The sequence below is a fragment of the Furipterus horrens genome, unplaced genomic scaffold (genome assembly GCF_987537825.1).
Source record: "Furipterus horrens unplaced genomic scaffold, mFurHor1.1.pri manual_scaffold_10, whole genome shotgun sequence".
NCBI classification, from domain to species: Eukaryota; Metazoa; Chordata; class Mammalia; order Chiroptera; family Furipteridae; genus Furipterus; species Furipterus horrens.
Window position 1 is genome coordinate 86,048,636 of NW_028327180.1, and position 25,348 is coordinate 86,073,983.

At 39.2% G+C, this 25,348-nt stretch overlaps 1 protein-coding gene across 3 annotated transcripts; it reads left to right on the plus strand.

The window, feature by feature from the left end:
* The first annotated feature begins 29 nt into the window (after positions 1-29).
* On the plus strand, positions 30-25,245 carry MRPL22 (mitochondrial ribosomal protein L22). Of its 3 annotated transcripts, none has more exons than XM_090289660.1 (7): positions 47-130; positions 210-252; positions 8,196-8,325; positions 16,064-16,129; positions 16,901-16,978; positions 18,591-18,660; positions 19,950-20,415. In XM_090289660.1, exons 1-7 carry the CDS (start codon positions 103-105, stop codon positions 20,072-20,074), a joined length of 540 nt encoding a protein of 179 aa, XP_090145786.1. In that variant the 5' UTR covers positions 47-102; the 3' UTR covers positions 20,075-20,415. The 3 variants fall into 3 exon arrangements, with proteins under 3 accessions (XP_090145787.1, XP_090145786.1, XP_090145785.1); XM_090289659.1 differs by lacking the exon at positions 19,950-20,415 and adding an exon at positions 24,952-25,245 and having other exon boundaries at positions 48-130; XM_090289661.1 differs by lacking the exons at positions 210-252; positions 19,950-20,415 and adding an exon at positions 24,952-25,245 and having other exon boundaries at positions 30-130.
* Positions 25,246-25,348: the final 103 nt, after the last annotated feature.

Genomic DNA, 25,348 nt, shown 5'->3' on the forward strand with positions numbered 1-25,348 from the left:
GACTGCCGGGTTTTCTGCCGGGGAGGAAAAGCGGGGAATCGCGCATGCGTTCCGTCCAGGCGCTGGCTGAGCTCGGAGGCTTCCGTAGAGGGTGGGAGAAAGATGGCGGCGGCAATTCTAGTTCGTTTGGGTAAGGATTTCTTGGTTCAGGGGCGGTAGAGAGGAGTGGAGGCGGGAGTCTGAGTTGACGACTTGCGTTGCTTTTGCAGGTGCGTTATGGACGCAGAATCTGAGGGGGAAGCTGGCCTTGGGGTAAGTCGCCCCGGAGTTGCAGAAGGGCCCAAGGTTTCCTTACCAGTCTGCCAGTCACCAAGCCCCTGTGCCGGACCCTGCTTTAGGCTCTGGGGCTGTGGAGGTGACAGCTAGAGTCCGCTGTTGCCCATCATCCTGCCGCCTTATTACATAGTCCCCAGGGGATCAGGATTACCCGTTCCCCACGGGGTATTATCAATGTGTTTTCTAAACAGTCTCTTCTGATCTTTCTGAACACGGTTAGACTCTCCCAACCGTGTCGCAGCGTCTGGCTTTCCCCGGTACCGCTCGAGTTCCTCGTTTACAGGAGCAGGGGGGACCGTGTTATAGACAGCCTCAGCTTCCGTCGTCCCTGGCATTGTGTTCATCGCTTTCTAAGCGTTATTTCATTCTAACGCCCTGTGTAGGGTTCGGACCGCTCTCGAAAGTAAAATAACTTGCCTAAGGACTCCCCGTTATGGGAAGCTTCGAAGCTTTGTGCTGTACTCGCCAGAGTGTCCTTTGACCGCAGGACAAAAGCATTGTTTAAGGTTAAGGAATGCAGTTGGGTCAGGACTGGCAAGAAGCCTTTCCCGCGCCCTCCTTACTGTCCTTTTGCAGTACAGCGACTGGTATTTGGAGGTTGATAATCTGATTGTAAGTTTTCTGATCAGTGCACTTCTTAGCCTTTATTTTGGTTTAATAAGGCTTTGGAAACAGAGACATATAAGTTGGGTGCAAATCTGTTTTTTTTTAACTGTGATTTGGGGAGAGTTACCCTTCCTAAGTTTCAGTTCTCATATGCTATGAGAGGAATATTAGTACCTACCGCGTGGATTTTTTAAAATGAGGATTAAATGAGATAACGCATATAAAATGTTTAGTATAGTGTGTGGCATATAAGAATCCCACACTAAATGCTAGCTGCCATTACTGTTTTTATCATTATAAATTATTATTGAGCCCTTGCCATTGTGGCTCAGTTGGTTGGAGTGTTGCCCTGTACACCGGAAAGTTGAGAGTTTAGTTCCCAGTCAGGGCACTTACCTGGGTAGCAGGTTCCGTCCCCAGTCGCGGAGGCAACAAATCTATATGTCTCTCTCACATCGATGTTCCTCTCTCACCCCCTTCCTCTCTCTCTCAAATCAATAAACACTTAAAAAATAATTATTGAGTTCCCATTATTTTTAGCTCTGTCCTGGGTTCTTGGTTCGAGGGGATGAAGAGGTGTGCTAATGAAGAAAATAGGGGGTACAGCCCTAAGCATGTCTACACTTTGCTTTCTTGAGTTACCTTCTATCACTACTCCTGCCTCTGCTGTGCATTCGTTTGCCTCTTGGCTTTTTCATGCTGTGCTCTCACTTCCTGTCTATACCAGCAGTTCTACCCATTATTTAAACTCCTGTTCAAATGTTTGACCTTCGGGAGGTTTTCTCAGGTCTCACTAAAAATGAAAGAAATTAATTTGTCCGCCCTTTTAGCATGTGTGCCTTGAGTAGTCGCTTCACGTTTATGTGTCTGTACCCTTGACTAGCTGTGAGCCCTGGACAGGGAGGGTCAGTTCTTGTATTTCCTGGTAGCACCAGCATAGGCCTAAAGTAAAGATTTTGTTAATGTTTGTTGATTTAAATTGTCCTGCGTTGATTTAAAATGGGAAGCTTGGAGCCACGTAGCACAAGCAGTTTGCCTTCAGTCTTTTCATCTCTCATACAAGATGGTTGGGTTTTTCTAATCTCTTAACACTCCTTCTGAAATTATATAATTTGATGAATCCTTATTCTAGATTTTCAGTGGGGTGAGGATCACATGAAAACTAAGTAGAAAACATATGAATAATGCTCATGATAATTGTAAAATTGTGGAGATCATCTAATTCAGTAATTGGAAACTAACTGCGTCCAGGTGCTAGAAGTGAATGAACTCAGAGAAATGGTCTCTGTAAAATGAGAGAGGGTGGGAGGGCCTGCGGCAATTTAAACTTAAGAGTGCATTCCTCATGTAAAGGGTTTGAATTGGGTTAAGAAAAATGCTGCTGGCCAGATAAAACTTTTTTTGCAGGCTCTATTTGATAGCAGACTGACAGTATCCAGCCTTTAAATTCCAAGTCTCCTATTTTACTGATAGATGCAGGTGAGAAATTTTGTGACTTACAAAAGGTTACATGGTTAATACGTGGCAAATCTAGGGACTGAATGATGCACCCAGAAGAGGTTTGTCAGGGGAGTTTTTGAGAAAAGGTGACTTAAGTTTAAATAGAGTGAAGAGCACATTCCCGTTGTTTAGAAATGAAGGGCTAGTGTAAAAGTTTGAAGTCACTGTGATGTCCGTAGTTTAAAAACCTCCACAAGAAAAATCCAGTTGGAAATGTCATGAATTAGCAGTTTAGTGGGATATAATACATATTTGAATAAACGTTGGGCTGCAGAAGTCCCTGAACATCTTGCTTAACGTGTCTGAGGCTCAGGGTCCTCATCTCACCAAATGAGGATGACTACGCGGGAGGGTGGTTATGAGAATTAGAAGAGCGTTAGTAGTGATGAGTCTACTTCAGTGCCTGGCCCTGGGGAGATGCAGTGGTGGGGACGGTGGCACCGTGAAGTTCTTTCTGCAGAACCACATTTTATGCCGGAGCCAACCATGAACCACTTGAAACTCTCAGATGAGGTCACATATTTTATCTAGTTGGCAAGAAGGTAAGAAACTGAAACATAAAGTAGCCTACTTTGCTATTTAGTTAACTCACTCTTGAGAGACTTTTCCGAAGTAAAGGGTAAAGATTGTCTGCAGTTTGTATTCATCTTTGCTTTCAATGTTCTGATTGCCATGTCTGGCAAGATTTGACAACCACTCTGATTGTGTGCTCTCTTACTTAAATCTTACCCTGCGATATGAGGGGTTGTGATTTCTTGCTTTTTAAGACAGTGGTTCTTAAATTTGAGTCACAGACCCCTTTGTGAGTATGAGGAAAGCCACAAAGCATCTTCCCAGAAAAATGCATATTACCGTCATAGTTGTGTTTGTGATTTCATAATCCTCAATCTAGGAAATCTCTGCACTGGGACATGCCAGCAAAACACGAGTGTCTGTTTGTGATGTCCGAGGTACCGCAGTGCTTTGCCATGCAGTGACTACACACTAATGATTAGTGCGTATTCAATGGGGTTTTATGGCAGTAGCTAGAGGACTTGGTTAGGAGAAGGTTGGTTTTACGTTGGGAGATGTTGGAGTGTATTTGTTTGCTGATGGGTACGATCCAATAGAGAGGAAAACATTGCTGATGGTAAGAGGGAAGAAGAATTGCCAGAGCAATACAATTGAGTAGCTGGGAGGGAATGGGAGCTAGAGAGCGAGGGATGAGAGTGGTCCTAGCTAGAGTGTAGCCAGTCCATGCATAATAACGAGAGGAGGTAGTAAGTGTGGACAGAGACGCATGTAGGTAAATGGATTAGGTGGTGGGAGCTTGATTGATTTTCTTAGCTAAATAAGCATGGCTGTCAGTTGAGACTGAGGGTGAGGGAGGAGATCTGGGAGGTTTGACTAGCAAGAAGAGGTATGATATTTGTTTGTAGGACAAGGAGAGGAAATGGACAAGGGAAATGTAGTAGGAATGCCAGGCAGGCTTAAGGGTCCATTTGGGGTTTATGAATAAAAATGTAAAATTTAGTCCTGTAGTTAACCTTGGCTTCCATAGAAAATCTGGCTTATTAACCACCTAAGACATAGGGAGACCCTTTTGGAACAGAGCTTATGCCTCCTGTTCTGCAAAAACCAGCACTTTTCTTCCTTCCTTCCTTCCTTCCTTCCTTCCTTCCTTCCTTCCTTCCTTCCTTTTTACTGTCATTTTGTTAATAAGTGGTGGCAATTTTGTCACCTGGGGGACATTTGGCAATGTCTGGAGACATTTTTGTTTTTTACAACTGAGGCAGGGTTTGTTCCTGGCATCTAATTGGTAGAGGTGAGGGATGCTGCTTAACGTCCTGCAAAGCACAGGACAGTCTTCCACATCAAAGAATGAGCTGGCCCAAAATGTCAGTAGTGCAGGGGTTGAAACACTGAGCATATCATTGTCCAAAATTGCTGGAATTTAACTTTTTTTTCTTTGCAAAACTGTTTCCTTGTTTGATTGTCCTTGACTTTCACAAAGTAAGATTCTACTGAGTTATGAGAATATGCATATCACATCAGCCCTTTGTTTTCGATTTTAAATGAGGCAAGAGGGAGGCTGTTCTTTTATTCAGTCTCAAGTGTAGGATTAGCTTAATGTTATCAGAAGTAAATTTGGAACAAAGAATTTTTTACCTTGATGAATAGAATAGCATGGTATTCTCAAGATTGAGCCTGAAGCCAGTATTATCTTCACTTGGGACTTGGGTATACCTTGTTCTGAATTTTGAAATGAACTTTGAGTAATAAATAGGAAGTATTAAGTTCTTTCTTTCAATTATGACTTTAGAAAGTTTCAGAGTTTCTATTCTTACCTGAATTGACTCTTAATTCTGAAGTTTGGCTTATAGCCACTACTCTTCGATGCCTAAAGACTGTGGGTAGAATGCAAAAAACAGTCCTTAGAGTTAATCCTCAAGGGTGGTAGATAGGAAGCCCCAGGTTAAGGAGAGTAAGGAACTGCTTCCTGTGCTAGCTCCTGTCTGCCGCCTGCTCCCTGCGTGGGCCCCAGCAGCCTGGCCTTCCTGCAGGCCACCTGTGTGTATGGCGCGTACAAGTTCTCGGGGAAGTTGGTCACAACTATGCAACCTTCACCGAATTTACCAATTTTTAAATTTAATGTTATTCTAATAGCTGGCCAGGAGAGGGCACATAAGAACTTTGGATTTAATATACTTATTTATTTATTTTTTTTAATTGCTTATTCTATTACAGTTGTCCCAATTTTTTTCGCCCTTTGGCCCCCTCCTCCAAGCCCACCCCTCTCTCCCACAGCCAATCCTCTGAATTCAGTGCCCAATTTGAAATAATTATTTAATTTGATTACAGTAGTTTTGTATTTACTTGATAATTCATTTTATGAACAATTTGAGCCCTGAAAGTTGTAGATATTCATAAAGCTTTTTCATTATTAATTCAGAATGTGTTTAATTTATTAAGTATCATAATCAATTTATTGAATGTATTAAGGGTTGAGTGCAACACACTGTGCTAGATATGGGCAATTAAGATATTGTGATTTATGAGAAATATATACTTGGTCATCTGAAATATATACCTGGTCAGTCTGAATGACCAGGTATATATTTCTCATGTATATTTGGATTGGAGACAGAATTAGGTTTGGAGAGACCCTGGAGATGTCATAGTCCAGTTATTTTTTTCATAGAGAAACTGAGTCCCAAAGAGGTAACAAACGTAATGTACTCAAAGTTAGTAACAACTTTGTAGGAACATAAATGATCATGACTATAAACATGAGAAGATTTGAAATTATGTAATATAAAGTTTACAGTTCATGGGAATTTTTATTTATTTATTTTTAGAACAGGAGAGATTAACTGTTCAGAGGGCCTAATTTAAAATTAATACTGGTGCCCTGGCCAGTGTGGCTCAGTTGCTTGGAGTGTCATCCTGTACACTGAAAGGTTGGGGTTTGTTTCTGGTCGGGGCACATATCCAGGTTGTGGGTTCGGTCCCTGGTTGGGGGATGTATGGGAGGCAACCAATCATCAAGGTTTCTCTCACATCGACCTTCCTCTCTCTCTTTCTCTCTCTCTCTCCCCTCCCCCGCGCTCCCTCCCCTCCCCCTTTCTCCTCTCCCCCCTTCTCCCCTCCCCCCTTCTCTCTAAAATCAGTAAGCATTTAAAATAAATAAATAAAATTTATACTAACAATCCGTGTTTATCATATCCTAGACACTCCAAGGATATGGCACATTAATTATTCATCTACCAACAACAGTGAAGTAGATATTATTCCCCTCATTCTAAATATAATATCTAAAATGTATTGAGTCCTATTAAGTTGTCAGGTCAAGTATTTAACTTACAGTATCTCATTTGAGCTTCTGAAGAAGCCTATGAAGTGATACTATTATTACTCCTTTTACTGTTGAGAAAACTGAGATCTAGAAAGTCATGTGACTTCCCCAAGGTCATTCACTTAATAAATTAGAGTTAGAATTTAGACCCAAGTCTGCTTGACTCCACAGTCTTTGCCTCATCACCTGACTTATAGTTTCATTATGACATCCTGCCCTCTGACATCATGTATTCTAGTTTTGTGTTTTTCACGTAAAACATTGGAACTTAAATGTGGAACTTAAAAAAGTTACCCATTTTGTCAGGTACTTAGCTGGCACCGATCTTACTATTATGATGTAAAATGGTTACTTGAGGTAGAGTAGGAAAAATGAGCTACTAGGAGAGGATTGGATTTTTAAAATTCTTAGTCTGAATGGTTTGAGGGCTAAAAACAAAGGCGTTGCCAAGTATATCATCCAATTGCATATATTGTGTGAGACTCTGCCAATAGACAACAACTTTGAATATTGAAGTCTGGGTTAAATATTTACTCATTTTCCACACGCCAGATGTTGTCATTGGCGCTGGAACACGGAGGATGTCCGACTTGCCCTTCAGATCTCAAATCTATACACTTCCTGTAGCACTCCCTGTAATGTAGCCAATCTATTATAGTTCAGTAGCCCAGCTCCTTGCTGTCTGGCTGGCAAAACCAAAGTACTGAGACAATTGGAGGGAACGATTGTCTGGGAGAGGGACTAGGCTGTGTTCCATGCTGAGTTGACATCTGAGGTGGAACTTTAAGTGGGATGAGCATTTCATTCAGGAGATCCTGAGGGAGGAGAAAACAATATTAGCAGAAGTGGAAAGGTATGAAAGAATGTGCCTTACTCAGGGAACAAAGAATTTCTGTGTGGCTAGGCCATGAAATGAAGAAGCAGAAAGGCCTGGTTGGGGTTCGATTATGAAAGGCCTTCCATGTCTTGCTAAGGAGTTTGGATTCTGTATTATGGGCAGGAGGGAAACAATGAAGTTAGTCCAGACATATACAAAAGCAGACAGTATGATGAACCCCCATGAACCCATCACTCAACTTCAATAGTTAATAACACATGGCTAATCTTGTTTTATTTATAGCCCCTACTCCCCCCCATCATATTTTGAAATAAAATCCCAGCCTGTGTATCATTTCATCCATAAATATTTCACTGCATATCTCATTAAGGAGAATCAGATGTCCATTTAACATTCACATTTCCAATGGTTAAGTAGCCGTCATACTTTTGAAATGATAATAGTACACATATGGAAATTAATTATTTCTTGTAAGTCTCTTAATCTGTAGGTTCTTTGTTCATTTCTCTTTCTCCCCTGCCCTTACAGTTTATTTGTTGAAGAAAATGGGTTTTTTGTCTTGTAGAGTTTTGTAAATCTTGTATTTTGCTGAGTGCATTCTCCTGGTTTTTGATATGTTCCCTTGTCTCTGTATTCCCTGTATTGAATCTAGAGACTCGATCAATTCAGGTCCATTTTTTGTGGAAAGACTATTTCGTGGATGGTAGGTGGAACATTCTTCCATCAGGAGACACATCATGCCAACTTGATCCATTAATTTCTTAGAATTTATAAAATGATGTTCTTTGTCCTCTTACCCAACAAAGTTGAGGAAATCTACATGTCAGGTCAGGGATCCATTATATCTTCTTTAAATCTGCTTTAGAACTGGGCTGACTTATAATACAGTCAATATTTATTGGCTAGTGAGAGCAAGAGATCTTGGGTGAATATTTATTATTTGACTTATACAAATTATTAACTTTTCACTCTTAGTCTTCAATAAACAAGGTCTTTGTACTATTATATGTTAAAGCAGTCTCTACTAATGTCGCATATTTCCACTCGTGATTTTTGAATAGTTTCTGTCAAAATGGAGCTGGCATGCTTCAGCACATACTAAGCTCTGCAAAAGGATTCTAAGTGTCTGTTGTTTTACAGGCTTCTTTCATCTCAGAATGTTTTACCCCAATCACACCTCCACACCAGTGCTCCCATTTCTGGAAAATGGGAGAAGAAGAATAAAATTGTTTATCCTCCACAACTGCCTGGAGAACCTCGGAGACCAGCAGTAAGTTTGGGGTAGAACTAATTTCTAAATTTAAAAAAAAATTTTTTTCTTTTATTGATTCTGGAGATGGGGGAAGGGCAGGAGAAAGAGGGAGAGAGATGCATTGTTTGGTTGCCTCCTGTATATGCCCTGCCTGGGGACTGATCCTGCAGCCTATGCACGTGCCCTCACCAGGAATCAAACCTGTGATCTTTGCTTTGCAGGACGATGCTCAATAAATTGAGCCATACAAGCCACGGCTAATTTTTAAATTTTGATGAAGTATTCTCTTATTTGGCTAGCAATGATTTATTATTCCATGTTAAGAAAAGAAAAAAATTATACAGCAATTGCCATGATCCTTTAATTGGTGAAGAAAATATACTAGATTGATCTTTTTGGAAGTTCAAAAAGATGGTATTTGTTGTGCCTATTTGTTTGCCCTGCTTGCCTTCCTGGATGGGGGCCTTAACCCTACAGCTAAGCTAATAGTCTGAGACTTATTTTTGATTCCAAGCGGCTTCCTAATGAATTCTTTTTTTTTTTTTTTTTTTTTTTTTTTTTTTTTTAAGATTTCATTTATTTATTTTTATAGAAAGGGGAAGGGAGGGAGACGAAGAGGGAGAGAAACATCAATGCATGAGAGAAACATCAATTGGTTGCCTCTCACATGTCCCCAACCAAGGGCCTGGCCCCAACCCAGGCATGTGCCTCTGACCAGAACCGAACCAGCGACCTTTTGGTTTGCAGGATAATGCCCAACCCACTAAACCACACCAGTCAGGGCTTCCTAATGGATTCCTGATAATGGAGCATGAGGAATTAGCAAGAATGACGTAAACCATTGGCCAGTATTTAAATCGTATATGCTTTTCCAATGTTTTATATTTGAATATAGACACACTTGGTCGTTTTATAATTCACAAACCTTTGAACGTAAGGTTTGAATTTAATCAAGTTTCATCTTATTTTTAGCTGCTCAGAATACTTTTACCCTCTTCAAATTGCTTGTGATTGCTCTTGTTTGAGGTATGACTAATTTCCAGCTTAATATGAATTTGCTATGGAATATATTTACATCTGTTAAAAAGTTTAAGCAAGTAGTAATAGCATAAATAAGATGAGAACATTTGAATCCTTAAGAAAATAAGCTATGCTAAGTACTTTAGAAATAGAATTACTGTGTTAATTATAAATCATTCAGTTCAGTAAACATCTTTTAAAGGCCTTTGGGATTGAAGTCTCCGGATAATCAATATTGTCTAAGTATTGTCATTTGCTTTATTTTTATATGAACTTGACAGCATAAGTTTTATTAAGGTTCAATTGATGTTTAGGTATTGGTCTGAATTAGTACAGTTGTATGTTTTATTTTCCTTTTCTTATTTAAGGCAGTTAATTTACTGATTTAAAGAGTTCCCACGTGATTAGAAAATATGAAGAGAAAGAAATGTTAACAACACCAGATATCAAACAATACTACAAAGCCACTGTAATCAAAACAGTATGGTACTGGCATAAGAACAGACATATAGATCAGTGGAACAGAATAGAGTGTCCAGAAATAAACCCAGGCCTCTATGGTCAACTAATCTTTGATAAAGGAGGAAGGAACATAAAATGGAGTGAGAAGAGCCTCTTTAACAAATGGTGCTGGGAGAACTGGATAGGGACCTGCAAAAAAATGAAACTAGACCACCAACTTACACCACACACGAGAATAAACTCAAGATGGATCAAAGACTTAAATGTAAGCCGTGACACCATAAAAGTCCTAGAGGAAAACATAGGCAAGAAAATATCAGATATCTCACGTAACAATCTCTTCACGGATACATCTCCTAAAGCAAGAGAAATAAAGGAAAAAATAAATAAATGGGATTACATCAAACTGAAGAGTTTCTGCTCAGCAAAAGAAAACAACAGCAAATTGAAAAGGAAACCAACCATATGGGAAAACATATTTGCCAATGACATCACAGACAGGGGACTGATTTCCAAAATATATAAAGAGCTGATACGACTCAACATCAAGAAAACAAACAACCCAATTAAAAAATGGGCAAGGGACCTGAACAAACACTTCTCCGAAGAGGACATACAGAAGGTCCATAGACACATGAAAAAATGCTCAACATCATTAGCCATCAGGGAGATGCAAATAAAAACCACAATGAGATACCACCTTACACCAGTCAGAATGGCCATCATCAACAAATCAACAAGCAACAAGTGCTGGCGAGGATGTGGAGAAACGGGAACCCTACTGCACTGTTGGTGGGAATGCAGACTGGTGCAACCACTATGGAGAACAGTATGGAATTACCTCAAAAGATTAAAAATGGAACTGCCTTTTGAACCAGCGACTCCACTACTAGGATTATACCCGAAGAATCTTGAAACACCAATTCAAAAGAACTTATGCACCCCTATGTTCATAGCAGCACTGTTTACAATAGCTAAGTGCTGGAAACAACCTAAGTGCCCATCTGTAGATGAGTGGATCAAAAAACTGTGGTACATTTACACAATGGAATACTATGCAGCAGAAAGAAAGAAGGAACTCCTACCATTTGCAACAACATGGATGGAACTAGAGAGAATTATGCTTAGTGAAATAAGCCAGGCAAAGAAAGAAAAATACCATATGATATCACCTAATACAGGAAACTAAAGAACAACACAAACAAAGGAACTAAATAGAACAAAGAGCAGAATAGCAGTCAATAGGGGGGAGGGGAGAGGGAGAGAAGGGGGATAAGTAAGGGAAGGGTTTAAATAAAGAGCCTGTATAAAAGACTCATGGACATAGACAACAGGGAGGGATATGATTGCGGGAGAGGGGGTGGGCTGGGTGGGGGAGAGAAATTGGGGGAAAAGGGGACAACTGTAATTGAAAAACCAAAATAAAAAAAAAAAAAAAAAATAAAGTAATACTAGTCATAAAAAAAAAAAAAAGAAATGTTAATAGTTTTAAACAAATACATTTTTAATTTTTATATTCTATTATGGCCTCAGAATTTAAAAGTTAGAATCTGTATTAAGTATTGACTCTATTTTGTAATTAACCAAAATTTAGAAAATGTTATACATTTGCAGAATTTATCAGAAATAACATTTTCTATAATTAATGAGCTTTCTTCTTGAGCTCTTGAACTTAGATTGTTAATTGAAAGAAATCATAATACCAGAATCTAAGAGCAAATTTTTATATTTTTTAGTACGAGTCTTGTTTGGATATTAAAACAAATGTACTCCAAGATACATCCCAGTGGCAAAATTAAAATAGTTAACAGTAGGTCATTTGCATGATCAGCAAATGAACAATGTCAATCCAATCATTTGTTATATATCATATTTCCTGAAACCATTTTGATTAACTTTTTGTATCATTTATACTCATTATTATACAAGTGCCTTTGTGAAGACATTTGGCTTGATTTTATATAGGCACTTTTAGAAACCTAATATGATTTTCTATTTTGCACAGATTTTATTTCAGTAAGTAATCCTTTTGGGGACTTTTGGAAAATACCTTAACATTTTTTGACTTTACACATGTAGCATTTGGTAAATTGACTCTGGTGTATCACTACTACCTATTATGACTAAAGTATTAATGTCCTTCATAAATACTCACCTTATTAACAGAAAATGATATGCTCATCTAGCCACATAGTTCATGCGCTGTGCCATCCCTTAGACTTGCCAATCCGCTAGCTGCAAACATTTAAAAAATTGGTTTTATTTCTAACTGAACAGAGGGCCCGTAATGTTTCCCATTCTTCCTCATTCTGATCTTCAGCATCAGTGTATATAGTTAAATAATAGTGGAAGGCTATTGAGTACCCCCCAGGACAGTGCATTTCAGTGAAAGTCACCAGTTCAGGCATGTTTTAGGCCATTCCTGTTATTTGTAAGACTACCTACCTAATTGGGCTAGCACAAATCCCCAAACAATATAGTTTCCTACGTAGACGTAACTTACATGTGGGTTCATCATGGTAAAGAAAATAAGACAGAGAGAAAGTTGTATAGTTCCTTTATAGTAGCCATACTTTGGTAATTTGGGCTTGAGTTTACTTTTGCCGTATCTCTGAAGAAAAGGCCGTGATAAAGAAACTAAAAGTGTAGTGAGACTACAGTGGGAGCCGGAAGTAGGTTTACAGTGGGGAGTATGCAAAACAGACTTTATTTCCTATTATTGTTTTCCATATGAGCCGTAAACCTACTTTTGCCCCACACTGTACATCAAAATTCTTTGAATAAGTATTTCTATAAGAACCATATTTTTAATTTATGGATTAATTAAAATACTGATAAAAGTCATGCTTATACATTATTAATGTGGATTCCTATAAAACTCTTGCAGGGACTTTTATTAGGTGACACTTTTTTTGTCATTTGAGTTATATGCATTTAAAAATAAATTAACATCTTTAAAAGTCGCTGGCTTTGATGTTTCATAATTTAGACTTGCTTTTACTTCATTGGTTAGCTATTTTGTGCACTATGTCCCAGCTCTACCTCATTTACCACATAAGGTTAGTTAATAGCCATGGGACTTAAGCAGGCCTTCCGACTTCCAACTTTGCCACTTTATTTGCTGTGCTAGGTTTATGTTCTGAGACTGGTTTTTCTTCAGAAAGTATCCTTAGGCATTGTACCTGCCTGAAGTACATGTTGAGCTTTTTAGTTTTAGAAGAGGATGATTGAATAACTTTCCCCTTTTTTGTAAACTCTTGATTCCTTTTTCCCCCATGTTCTTGCCAGGATTACAGTATCTTTTTTACATTTTGAAGATAATCATATGCAATTCAGGTTTAAAGATGGCCCATCATGGGAAACCAGTAATTGAAAGGTTTTTGTATAAAAGACTTTTTTGAGTGTATTAATTTTTGCAGATTAATATTATCAGTCAAGACAGTTCTTCTTTCCTCTCCTGTGCTCCCCAGGACACTTTATTGCTGAAAATGCAATTAGGGTATTTCTATGGTGTTCAGCCTGTCAGCCTCTATTGCGACCGAAATGAAACCTGCTACAGATTAAAAGGTGGCCACTTGAGAAAACTGCTGTTTCGAAGGCATTTGAAAATTTCCTGCAGGAGTCAGAATGTTAAGTTCTGAGGTGTCCTTGCTATTGCTTGCCTTGACAAATGTTTCCTAAATTTTTTAAAGTGGCAGTATGTTGTTACTGGCTTATATGTTTCATAATTTAGACCTACTTTTACTTTATTCAAATAACTGTTTTGCATATTATATCCTAACCTAACTTTACCTCATTAACTGTGCAGGGTGTCCCCAAAAAATGTATCCACGATTTTAATGATTATAAAGTCTGTATTTATTAGCATACAGTTCCCTTTCAACATTCACAATAAACTACATAAATGTACTTTTTTAAAGTATATTTTATTTTTTTTTTAAAGTATATTTTATTGATTATGTTGTTACAGTAGTTCCAATAAAGTATATTTTATTGATTATGTTGTTACAGTAGTTCCAATTTTCTCCCCTTTACTCCCCTCTGCCCAGTAACCCCCTTCCTTCCAGCAGTCCCACCCCCTCTTAGTTCATGTCCATGGGTCGTGCATATAAGTTCTTTGACTTCACCCTTCCCTATATTATTCTTAACTTCCCCCCGTCTATTTTGTGCCAGTTGATTATGCTTCTTAGTCCCTGCACCATTTCCCCATTTCTCCCCCTCCCCCCTCCCAGTTGATAACCCTCCAAATGATCCCCATACCTATGATTCTGTTCCTATTCTGGTTTGCTTAGTTGGATTTTGTTTTTATTTTTTAGATTCAATTGTTGATAGTTGTGAGTTTGTTGTCATTTTAGGGTTCATAGTTTTGATCTTCTTTTTCTTAAATTTAAGTCCCTTTAACATTTCTTATAATGATGGCTTGGTGATGATGAACTCTTTTAGCTTTACCTTGTCTGGGAAGCACTTCATCTGATTCATTCAACAGTTAAATTTAAAACAAAAAAAATTCAGCAAGTTACCAGCTATTAAAGTGTGAATACATTTTTAGCGACATCCTGTAGATTATTTAGTGGCACATAGTAGTGGTAAGAATGTGAGTTTTAGAGTCAGAAGGGGAACTTTGAAGATATATCTGCCATACGCTGTATTAGGAACGTCACATACTTCCCTGTGTGGCACCTCTGATTCTGTTACTGCTTTGTCTCTCACAAGCTGTACAGCCTTGGACAAGTCACTTGATGTCTCTGATTTTCACTTTGTAAAAGGATTAGAAAATGTTTCCTTCCCCAACTCAGTGTGTCAGATCAAATGATATAAGGGGCTTGATAATTGCTTTGTGAACTATACACTGTTTAATGGATGACTGATTTTAACAAATTAAATAGGATATACCTGCCACTGTAAATAGAAGGTAACAAAAGCAAATATTTACTAAGATTTTACCATATGCGAGGCAATGTGAAGTGCTTTTTTAACATAGGTTATTTTATTTAATCCTTACTTATAGTTTCGTGAGGTAGGTACTATTACCTTCATTTTAAAGAAATTTAGGCAGAGAGAGGTTAAGTAGCTTGGGTTCTGTAGTTAGTAAATGGTAGAACTAGTATTCCAACGCCTACAGTCTGATTCTAGGACTTAAGCCCTTGACCAAATGCCTAGAATATTGGCTTTCCAATGAAAACAGTTACTTTCTCCATTTCACAGTTCTCTTCACTAACAGGAAACTTTTTTTCTTATACCTTACTTTTGTTCTTTTCACTGCCTAAATGCTTTTTAAAATACTTTGACGTCAATCTTTTACTATTTCTCTGAATAAAAATATAGCAACTATTGGTACAGACTAGCCATTTTATAGTTTCGATTTTTCCCTTAGTGATTTTTTTTTTTTTTTTTAATCATAGTGAGACTTTGGAAAATATGTAACTTTGTTTAGGGAAAAAGAATCTGCAAATTACTTATTTTTATTTATTTTTAGTCGTGCAAGCAGGCAGGGTTTATCAGTGATATGTTCTCATGGAAGAGAATGGGCCTTGCCGAATTGGGGGAGAAGGGCAAGAGCAAGGGTGGCAAGGGCAGGGGCGGCCAGAGGCGGGGCAGCTGGAGAGGGCCCGTCCTTTGTTCTGAGGACTTCATTCCCTCCTCAAGCATTTGGAACCCAGATCTTTGGGAGTTTGGGACGATGACCACTCTGACTGCTTCCTGCTGCAAAGGGACATTGAGCCTTCTCTGGGTTCCGCCTGCTTGCTAACTATTGGTCAGAGGAGGTGGAGGGAAGTGCTTGTCCATCCACAGACCATGATAGGTGTCTCGAGCCTGGGGTCCAGGCGTTGACAGTGTCTGCAGCATCTGCGTTTCAGATGCTGGAGTCAAAGGGTGACACCCGAGTCAGTGCCCAAGTCATGGCACCGTTGATGTCTCGGGAGAAACTCCCAGAAACTCGGTTCTTCTTACCAATGCAGTAAAGAGTTACAGATCAGCAGTCTATGACCATGCAAGCAGGGTGTTTGGTGATCCATTCTCATGGAAGAGAACGGGCCTAGCCGAGGCGGGGGTCGGGGAGAAAGGGAAGAGCCAGGGAGGTGATGGCAGGTGTGGCAAGGGCAAAAGCGGCCTGCGGCTGAGTGGCCAGAGAGCACAGATTCTTCATAATGGTTTTATTTTTTATGGCAGCATTTTTATTGGTCATAGAAAGTCACAACTTCATTAACAGTATGTTACTATTATTTTGATATGAACTTGCTTAAGTTTTCTTATTTTTTCCCCTATTTGTCAGGAAATCTACCATTGTCGACGGCACATAAAGTACAGCAGAGACAAGATGTGGTACTTGGCCACGCTGGTAAGCTACACTGACAGTTGCCATGTATACTTAGGAAAGGAAGCTAAGCTGTGACTTTTCCTCCAGGATTTGAAAAATCAAAAAAATTTGCCCCGGTTTCTCTAAAAAGTGAAGAGTATAATTGCATGGTCAGTTGGTAGGTAATCCAAAATGATCACCCAGAGATGAGTAATGTTGCTTAATTTTTACCTTCCTTCTGAGAAACTATGTCACGTTGGAGACATAGATATTTAGAATAAAGGCATCAGGAATCTGGCTATAACCAGAGAATCCAGGAAACAAGTTTACTCACCTGTAAAAGTTGATTTAACCTGTTTTAAAACTGTTGCTAAATTGTTTTTAAATGAAATTTAGGGATAAGAAGAGACAAATGCAGGAAATACGCATGTAATGCATTTATCCTGTAGGAGAGAGAGATGCCTTTAATGCCTACTGTGCTCCTTGCCAACCCGTGATTTCTCTCTGTCATGTCTGCCCTGGCTTTTAATATTATTGAATTATTAGCAATCTAGGTTTTATGGTTAGCATGTTTAAGCTTTATTATGGGTTAGAGTGGGTGGCATCCCTTCTCAAACTTTTCTTTTGCCTGAATTTAGTTAACTATTTTAATTAATTTTTTTCTCAGTTTCATTGAGATATAATTGACTTATGACTTCTTAGCTATTTTTAGAAAGTATTTAGATTATGTAAGGTTCTTGCTTTTCATTGAAAAGAGAACATTGGCTTTGTAAACTAATTTATTTTCTCTTGTCTGTCATTCTTTAATTATAGATTCGAGGAATGTCCATTGACCAGGCTTTGGCTCAACTGGAATTCAATGACAAAAAAGGAGCCCAAATAATTAAGGAGGTAAATTAAGATTTGGGGTGAGGGCTGCATAGCTGCCGTACAGGCATTAAGCTCAGTCTCAATTCTGAATTTCCTGGTGTTAGTGCATATTTTACATAATACAGATTTAGGGTGCTGAGTTTCATTAATATCCTTATACCTTGGGAATGTTGTGTGCTTTAAGCATTTCTTCCTGAGATGTTTTTATTTGCACCAGACATTTATATTTGAAGTGATAGTGATACATTTTATTTTTAAAGGTTTGGGGCTCAAGATATATGTGTGTGTGTGTGTGTGTGTGTGTGTGTGTGTGTATTTTAAAGATTTATTTATTTTTAGAGAGAGGGGAAGGGAGGGAGAAAGAGAGGAAGAGAAAAGTCAATTGAGAGAGAAATATCAATCAGTTGCCTCTTGCATGCTCCCAACTAGGGACCTGGTCCACAACCTAGGCATGTTCCCTGACTGGGAATCAAACCTGCAGCCTTTCACTTTGGGGAATGATACACTCAACCAACTGAGCCATGCTGGTGGGGATGATATATTTTTTAGAAGATTTTGTTCTTCTTTGTCAGTTTCACAACTGAGAGTTTATGATTTTATGACTAGTTGAGTGGAAAGTGCCTGAGACTGGGGCTCTGGAGACTTGGAGTCTGGTCGTTTCTCTGATATTTGTCTTGTGACTATGGGCAAGACAGTCTATCTGGTTCCTTATTTAAAAAAATTTTTTATTTGTAAACTAGGTTGGATTGGATTAGATGATCTTTAAAGACCCAGCTTTGAATGTAGCCGATTCACTAAGTATAATTGTGCTGACGGTAATTGCGCTTAACTCTTGTTTCAAAAAGCTGGGTCGAAGACATCTAGGGATATCAGCATTATTTTCTGTACCTCAGTTAATCTCTTCACCTAAAGTCAGACCTTATCTTTCCAGTTTAGTAGGTGAATCCTTAAGATTGGTGGATTCAGACTTCTGAGAGGTTCCGTTGTAACAACTGTATCTAATTCAATTCAGAATGCAAACTAAGCATTTGTTGTGCACCTAGCCTTGTTCTCTATTTTTTTTTATCTTTAAAGAAATGAAAGATCTGGTTTCTATTATTTCTGACAACAGTTGTCCTATTTTTTAAAATGTGCTCTAGAGGAAGTTGACTTAATTCAAAATATGTATGGAGTTTAAATTTAATTCTTAAAGGGAATTTTTAAATATGATTTTCTCTACTTGTCTAATGTTGTTAATGGTTATGGTAGATCTGAAGTTTAAGTATTTTCGATAAGATTTAGCTCTTGAGCTTCTTGAACTTTTTGACAAGTCTTAGACTCAAAGACAGAATATTCATTACCAAGGCTGCTGCCACAGGACTGCCACCCCCTCCTTCACAGCGCGTGTTCTGTTTGACGCTTAGCTGGATGCACTGTGTTCCTCGCATCTGCACTTCTTGTCTGGGGAGGCAGCCTTACTGGATCCATTTTCCTTAGTACCATTGTCCTTTGATATCCTCTTTTTAAAATTGACGATAAAGCGGAGGCATGTGATTAGCAGTCATATTATAGAGAGAACAACAAGAAATGAGAAATTTAATTCCATTTTAATTCAGGGTCAGCCATATGAATGCCTTTCTTTTCCTTGTTTCAGATTCTTTTAGAAGCACAAGAGATGGCAGTGAAAGACCACAATGTGGAATTCAGATCCAATTTATACATAGGTAAGATCTGTAAACTTTTTAGTGTTGGAAAGTATCCTCTAATAGCGGTGCCAAGTTCTTTATCTCACAACAGTCTTTGATATCTAATTACTTAGGACTGGATTTACCAGTGAAAATTGCTGGTAGGAGCTTATTCTTCAGCCTCAGCATGCTAATATTAATCTGTTGTAAATGGTAATAACCTTACCGTTTTATTGTTAACAGTTCTGTTATGAGACTGAGATCATGAAACCTATTGACAATAATTATTGAATGATGGATACCCAGATGGTACATAGAGTGGCCTTTCATCATAATAAAACTAAAAGAATATAATTGATTTTGTTTTAAATAAATTATTTGTCAACCTGAAGGAGGTAAATAAAAGGATCATAGGAGGACTTAAAAAATAAAAATCTTTATTTTTATTTATTTATTTATTTATTTAGATTTGATCATGTATTTTTTTTTCTCATTACCATTTAGTCCTCTTATACTCCTCCTTCTCCCTCCCCAAAATCTTTATTTATAGTGTGCCACGCCAGGTGCCTAATTTACAAAGGTGTCCTGAGTTAAGCTCCCAGTTACCAGAGTGGAAAATCTGTTGAATTATAAAAGTCAAGGGGCCTGGGAAGGCTCACAACCCGGACGCACATGTTTCCCTGTGGTGTTACTCCCTGAAGCATTATCTCTAGTTTTGTATGCTAGTTCCTCGTCAAATTAAACTCATATAAGTGAAATGCTTTGGGAAGCATTCGTACGGAACGTAAGGGACTTTTTTTTTTCTTTTTTTGGTAGCATACCTTCACACAGCTCTTTTTCCAGAAAGAGATCAACATTTATTACAAAGCTGTCTCACCCCCTCCCAACGCCGCAGTAAAGTGGAGCAGTAGCTGGCGTTAATGTTTTTTCTCTCACTTCAGCAGCAATTACTCCTAACCTCAGCAGTTTTGTAATCAAACAAAGATGTTGATGTCAAAGCAAAATTTTCTCCTTCTGCCAAACCTACATAAAGAAGGATTGTTTTATCTAAAGATACTTTAAATTCAAGATATAGGAAACTCTACTACTCTTTGAATAGAGGAAAAAGGCCGAATCATTATGGGTGAAATTAGTTGCTCCTTTCAACAATTAGAGTCATAAAAGTAATCTAAATTCTACTTTGTCACATAACCACCGTCCTAGTGGAGATACTTACTCTGGTTCAGTTGAAATCTCACCTCAGCTCACCTGGAATTGATGCTGCAACCACAGCAGCTCCTGAAATTCAAATGAGTTAAGATTTTCATTTGAAATATCTTATTTTAAAGCTGAAACCTGTATAACAACGTATTTTCTGATACATGCCTGGATGCAGAAGGAAATCAACGTGCAAATCAGAAGATACCAGGCTGCAGTAGTTAATCATAAGCGTTTTCTTCAGGGAGCAGCATGAATAAATAATGTTCAGAGAGCCCAGAATTATTGGAAGAGACGAAGTGGATGAAAAGCAAGACCATTTACTTAAAACCTCTTGGTGACCTTCGTTGCTCTGTGGCTGAATAACAATTCAAACTTAATTAATTTGATTCCATTTCTTAGGAACGTGTGTGCTTCTTAGCTGATAGACAACACTTTGTAATGGAATTCAGATACAAATGAAATAGAATTTGTCTTTAAGTCCATTTTAATAATTGTAGTAGAGAGAGATAAGGTGAGGAGCTTAATCCTGTCTCTAAATGAATGAGCAAAGTCCATTGTTGCCATTAAGCAAAAATAAACTTAACCAATCCTACATGAATGGGCCTTTAATTCATTGGTTTTCTTATGCACATTTCTGCTGAAAAATCTCTGCTCCACCTGCACCTTCTTTTCATGTAGTTCTATATTTTAAAAAATCTCTTTTTTTAAAAGATTTTGTTTATTATTTATTTTTAGAGAGTGGGGAAGGGAGGGAGAAAGAGAGAGAGAAACATCAATATGAGAGAAACAGCAATCAGTTGCCTCAAGTGTGCCCCAACCAGGGATCGAACCCGCAACCCAGGCATGTGCACTGACTGGGAATCCAGTCAGTGACCTTTTGGTTTGAAGGCTGACGCTCAATCCACTGAGCTGCACCAGCCAGGGCAAAAATCTCTTCTTAAGCAGGGCTGGTAGTTTGCATTTGTCCTGTGATTTAAAAAATTCATTTGCTCTGTGTTTTATTGCCTAATTTCATTATGAATGAAAAAGAGATGCATACACTCAGAGATGAAGTATCTTACTATGACATATCAGGCATTTTATCCTTGTATTTGCCAAACCTCCCTGATAAAAATCATCTGAGGTTCTTATCAAAAACACAGATTCCAGGGCCTCACTACTGACTCACTGGATCTGAAACCCAGGGAGAGGCCTGGGTAAGTACCCTAGTGATTCTTACCTATAAAATGTAGGTAACTGATTTGTTGTGTTCTTGGAAAAGGTCTAGACATTTTATTCCATAGGCTTCTTTTAAGATTTTGGAAAACTGGCTGTTGGCTCCCATTTCATCTCAGTGATGGGTCTTTCAGTCACCTGAGTAAGTAAGTTTAGCATTTTAAAGGAAGTGCTATTTGGTAGCATATGTTCTCATTATACAGTAATTCCTTCAAATGCCTGTCATCAGTCTAAAGCTAATACCTGGTGTTGCATGACCACAGACTTTGAAAGTTCATTTCCCTTTCAAACTTATAATGATGACTAATGACACTGTGAATAGCCTTAACAAGTGGACATGGACTAATAAAATGTCACAGCTTAGTGATTCATGGTGTCCAGAGTGACTCACTAGAGAACGTGATCGACTGACTTTGTATATTAGTCTCCTGGACTAAGAGTGATGAGGTGGGGACCGGAGGGTTTCTAATGTTAAAACGTCAAGGTTCTCATTTACCTAAATACTAGGAACAGGAAATATTGACATTATTTTAAATACATCATTCCTGTTGGGCATTCCCTTTAGAAGGTTGTTCCTGTTATTGAGATGTCTTAATGTTTCTGTCATTCAAAAAGTTTTTGAGTGCCTTCCCTGTGCACCTTACACACCCAGTTGGGTAATGGTGTGTCTTTTGTTTCAAACATTTTGCACACGTGGTTTTGGCAGGAGTAACCCTTTGGAGGGATACATGAATTGTCTTTTGGAGTTGGAGTAAAACTATGTACACTCTTCGTATTATATGTGCTGCAAAACGTTGAAACATTTTAGAATGTGAGCAAACTTACCAGAGATGTCTATATTGAAAATGTGATATTAATCGGCAGAGGATGTATTTTAAAATCATTTCTATTTCTTGTGGAGCCTGAACTTCTGGGGCAATACATACAAAAGGAGTAGCAGTTTGGCTGAAGAAGGGGAAACACGAACACTTACAAAAGATAGCATATGGTTTGGGGGTTTGGGACGAAAATGAGTAATATAGATAAATGGTACTGGAGTGGAGAAGAGGAGGTCAGTATGCATTAGAAATATTTGACTCTTGAAGAGAGGCTTGGGGGATCTGAAAGAGTGTTCAGGAGGGAAGATGACTGTCGGAGTGAGGTCACGGTGAAGCAGAGGCAGAGGCTGGAAAGAGCAGTCACGGGCGCCGTGATGAGTGCAGTGGTGCCGAGGAGGGGCAGGCTGGCCTGGGGTGGTTAGAATCCAAAGGGCGGACTGGGCCTTTCGGCCAGAGAGGTGAACGCGGCAGGCTGCGGCGTTGGGTTAAAACCACGTCAAAACCACGTCAAAGGAGAACCACAGGAGATTTTTGGCTAAGAGCTCTCTGTTTTAAGACTATTAACTGTAAACAATGGTTTTGAAATAGTGCTGTGTGGCCCCCAGGGGTGGGGCCTGGGTCAAACAGAGGGCTCCTCGATATCTTGGTCACTACTGTATCCTTGGAACCCAGGATAGAGCCTGGCACCCAGTAGGAGCTCGGAAGTATTTGCTGGGTAAATGAATGGCACGGTTTTGAATCTCTCCACCCATGCGTCAGTTGGAAAACACCTACCTGACAGTGGGCTTCTATGTATTGTTTCATTTTAATTGCCATGGTTCCATAGAAATGCACCTTGAAACCCCTAATGTGCAGAATTAGTGGAGGAGAGACTTGAGGAGGGGAGACCAGAGACCAATTTAGACTTGATATTCTAAGTCCTGATTTCATTCAGACCGCAGAGACTGTGTGTGTATTCACGTTAGAGTGTATTACAGAATCCCGGTGTTTCAGAAGAATTTATGTTTCTGTTTTGACATTAAAAAATGATGGCATTATGTGCCATGAAGAGAGGCAGATATTTTACGGTCTGAGGATGACATCATGACTGGCATTCAGCAGGTCTTGAGCATCTGCTCTGTTTGGGACGATGGAAGGAAGACGGTAGTTAACATAGACCTGACAGTGCTGATCACTGTGTTTGGATAGGTTATGGCGGGCTGCCCTGTTAGCTGGCTTTGACACTTCTTTCCCCGGGGTAGTGTTCCTTATCCTAGAGCATTTGGAAATTGGTAATCGAATGGAGTAGAGCAGCATTTCTGGATGGAAGCAGCCATCATTTTTGTAAAATGCTTTGTAGAAGTTGTCCACACTCTTCCCATCATCACCGTTCCTATTTGTAGGTTTTCTCCTGACAGGTGGATCCAGGCAACCTCTGACACTTCGTTATAAAGTGATTTGTGTAATGCTGCTTTCTCTTTGGAAATTCTTAATTTTTTTTAATCGAGTTATGATTGGTATACATTATATTAATTTCAGTTGTACAACATAATTCTGTTTGTATATGTCATGAAATGATAACCACAATAAATCTAGTTAACATCCGTCACCATACATAGATACAAATTTTTTTCATGTGATGAGAACTTTTAAGATCTCACTTAGCAACTTTGAAATATGTAATAAAGTATTATTAGCTGTAGTTGTCATACTGTGCATTACATCCCCTTGACCTATCTTTTTTATAATTGGAAGCTTGTACCTTTTGACCACCTTGGAAGTTCTTAAACTCATTTCTTTAGTGCCCAGTGGATGACGTTGATATAAGGGCAGTAGCTTTCCTTATTTCACTGAGACCCTCGGCAGCTTTATTAATCCCTTTATCCTTAGCTTTCTCTGGTGAAGCTGTGGTGCTCCTGCTGAGACCCATTTATTGAGCGGATTGTAGTTAGAGGGTTGTCTAGTGCATACTTTGATATAGTCCTTGTATTTATAACGTGATGTCACAGTAAGAATATATAAAAAGAGTATTGAAGTAGATTAATTTGATATGTAGCCTATAGGTTTTGCCTTTTTAGTTAAGAAAAATTGAAGTAAATATCAATAAATTCAGAAAATAGCTAAAGGTGGTTACTACTACTATGATTTACTGTGGGTGACCAGATTTCTTCTTCTCTACTATTTAAAAGATTTCTTCAGATTTTACCAGGTCAAACTTCGACATGCAGAATGGGGAGGGGAGGGGGCAGTTGTGATGCCTGAGTTCCTAAAACTGGCTGGGAACCATAATTGGGGGGGAGGGAGGGATGGCAGTGGTGGTGTTTGCTCAGGATGTCATTCCAAGGCCCACCTCAGATGTACTAAATGAGAATTTCCAGGGATGGGAGTCTTCGTATCAGCGTTTAAAATTATGTTCCCTAGGTTAGTTTGATGTATCATTTGTGAACCTTTGGTTCCAGGGGTTTCCCGTCGCACTTAGAATAAAATCAGAACTCCTTACCTCATTCTACGGGGCTCCGGGTGGTCTTGCCTCCATTTCCGATCTCTCCCTTGTTTGTGCCGCTCTTTACCTTGCGCACCGTGCTTCAGCAGGCGGCTGGTCTTTCCGTTCCTAAAACAAGCCAGGCACTCCCACTGTTGGGTCTTTGTACTTGCCGTTCCCTCTGCCCTGACACTGCCCTGGGGTGTTTGAATGGATGATTCAGTCTGGTCTTAGCTCCAATGTCTCTTCCTCAAGGGTGCCCCTTGTCACCCCCCATTCTAAAATTGTCCCCATACACCCCATCAATCTCTGTCACATCACTTTTATTTTATTCATAGTAGCTGTCACTAACCGAAATGATCAGGTTTACTTTCTGTCCCTCTCCTCTGGGACGTGCGTGGAGGCAGGGCCTTTGCTGGTCTCGTTCACTCTTGTTTCTCCGACACCTAGAATAGAGCCTGGTCCATAGTGAGTACTTGGGAGATTCTTGTTTTGAGATCAGCCTGCTCTAGCCAGCCAGAGAGCTCACGCAGCCTAGAATCCAGTCAGGGAAAGGACGAATTGCTGAACCGATCGAGCTGTAGCCTTGCGACTGCAGTCACTGCTTACAAGTCTCTTTTTTTTCCTCCTGTCCAGCTGAGTCCACCTCAGGGCGAAGCCAGTACCTGAAACGCATTCGATACCACGGCAGAGGTCGCTGTGGGGTCATGGAGAAGGTTTATTGCCATTATTTTGTGAAGCTGGTGGAAGGCCCTCCCCCTCCACGAGAGGCACCAAAGACAGCAGTCGCCCACGCCAAAGAGTATATTCAGGAGCTTCGGAACCGGACCATCATTCACACTCTGTGATGGAGGAGTTCAGACTCCACAGTGTATATAGTTCATCATTTATTTCCTAAAAACAATAATTAAAGACAAACGCTTTTTACGACTCGTCATTGAATTATTGAAATACGAAGTACAACTGCTAGTTTTTTATAAGGTTGCCCTTCCCTCTGACCCTCTGGGTATATTTTATGCATTTGCAATTTAGA

Excerpts from the sequence above, each read along its gene's own strand:
- MRPL22 (XM_090289661.1), top strand. The coding sequence starts at position 45 with ATGCGTTCCGTCCAGGCGCTGGCTGAGCTCGGAGGCTTCCGTAGAGGG. Across the intron at positions 131-8,195 it reads GGCAATTCTAGTTCGTTTGG|GCTTCTTTCATCTCAGAATG; the intron begins GTAAGGATTTCT and ends GTTGTTTTACAG. Across the intron at positions 8,326-16,063 it reads GAGAACCTCGGAGACCAGCA|GAAATCTACCATTGTCGACG; the intron begins GTAAGTTTGGGG and ends CCTATTTGTCAG.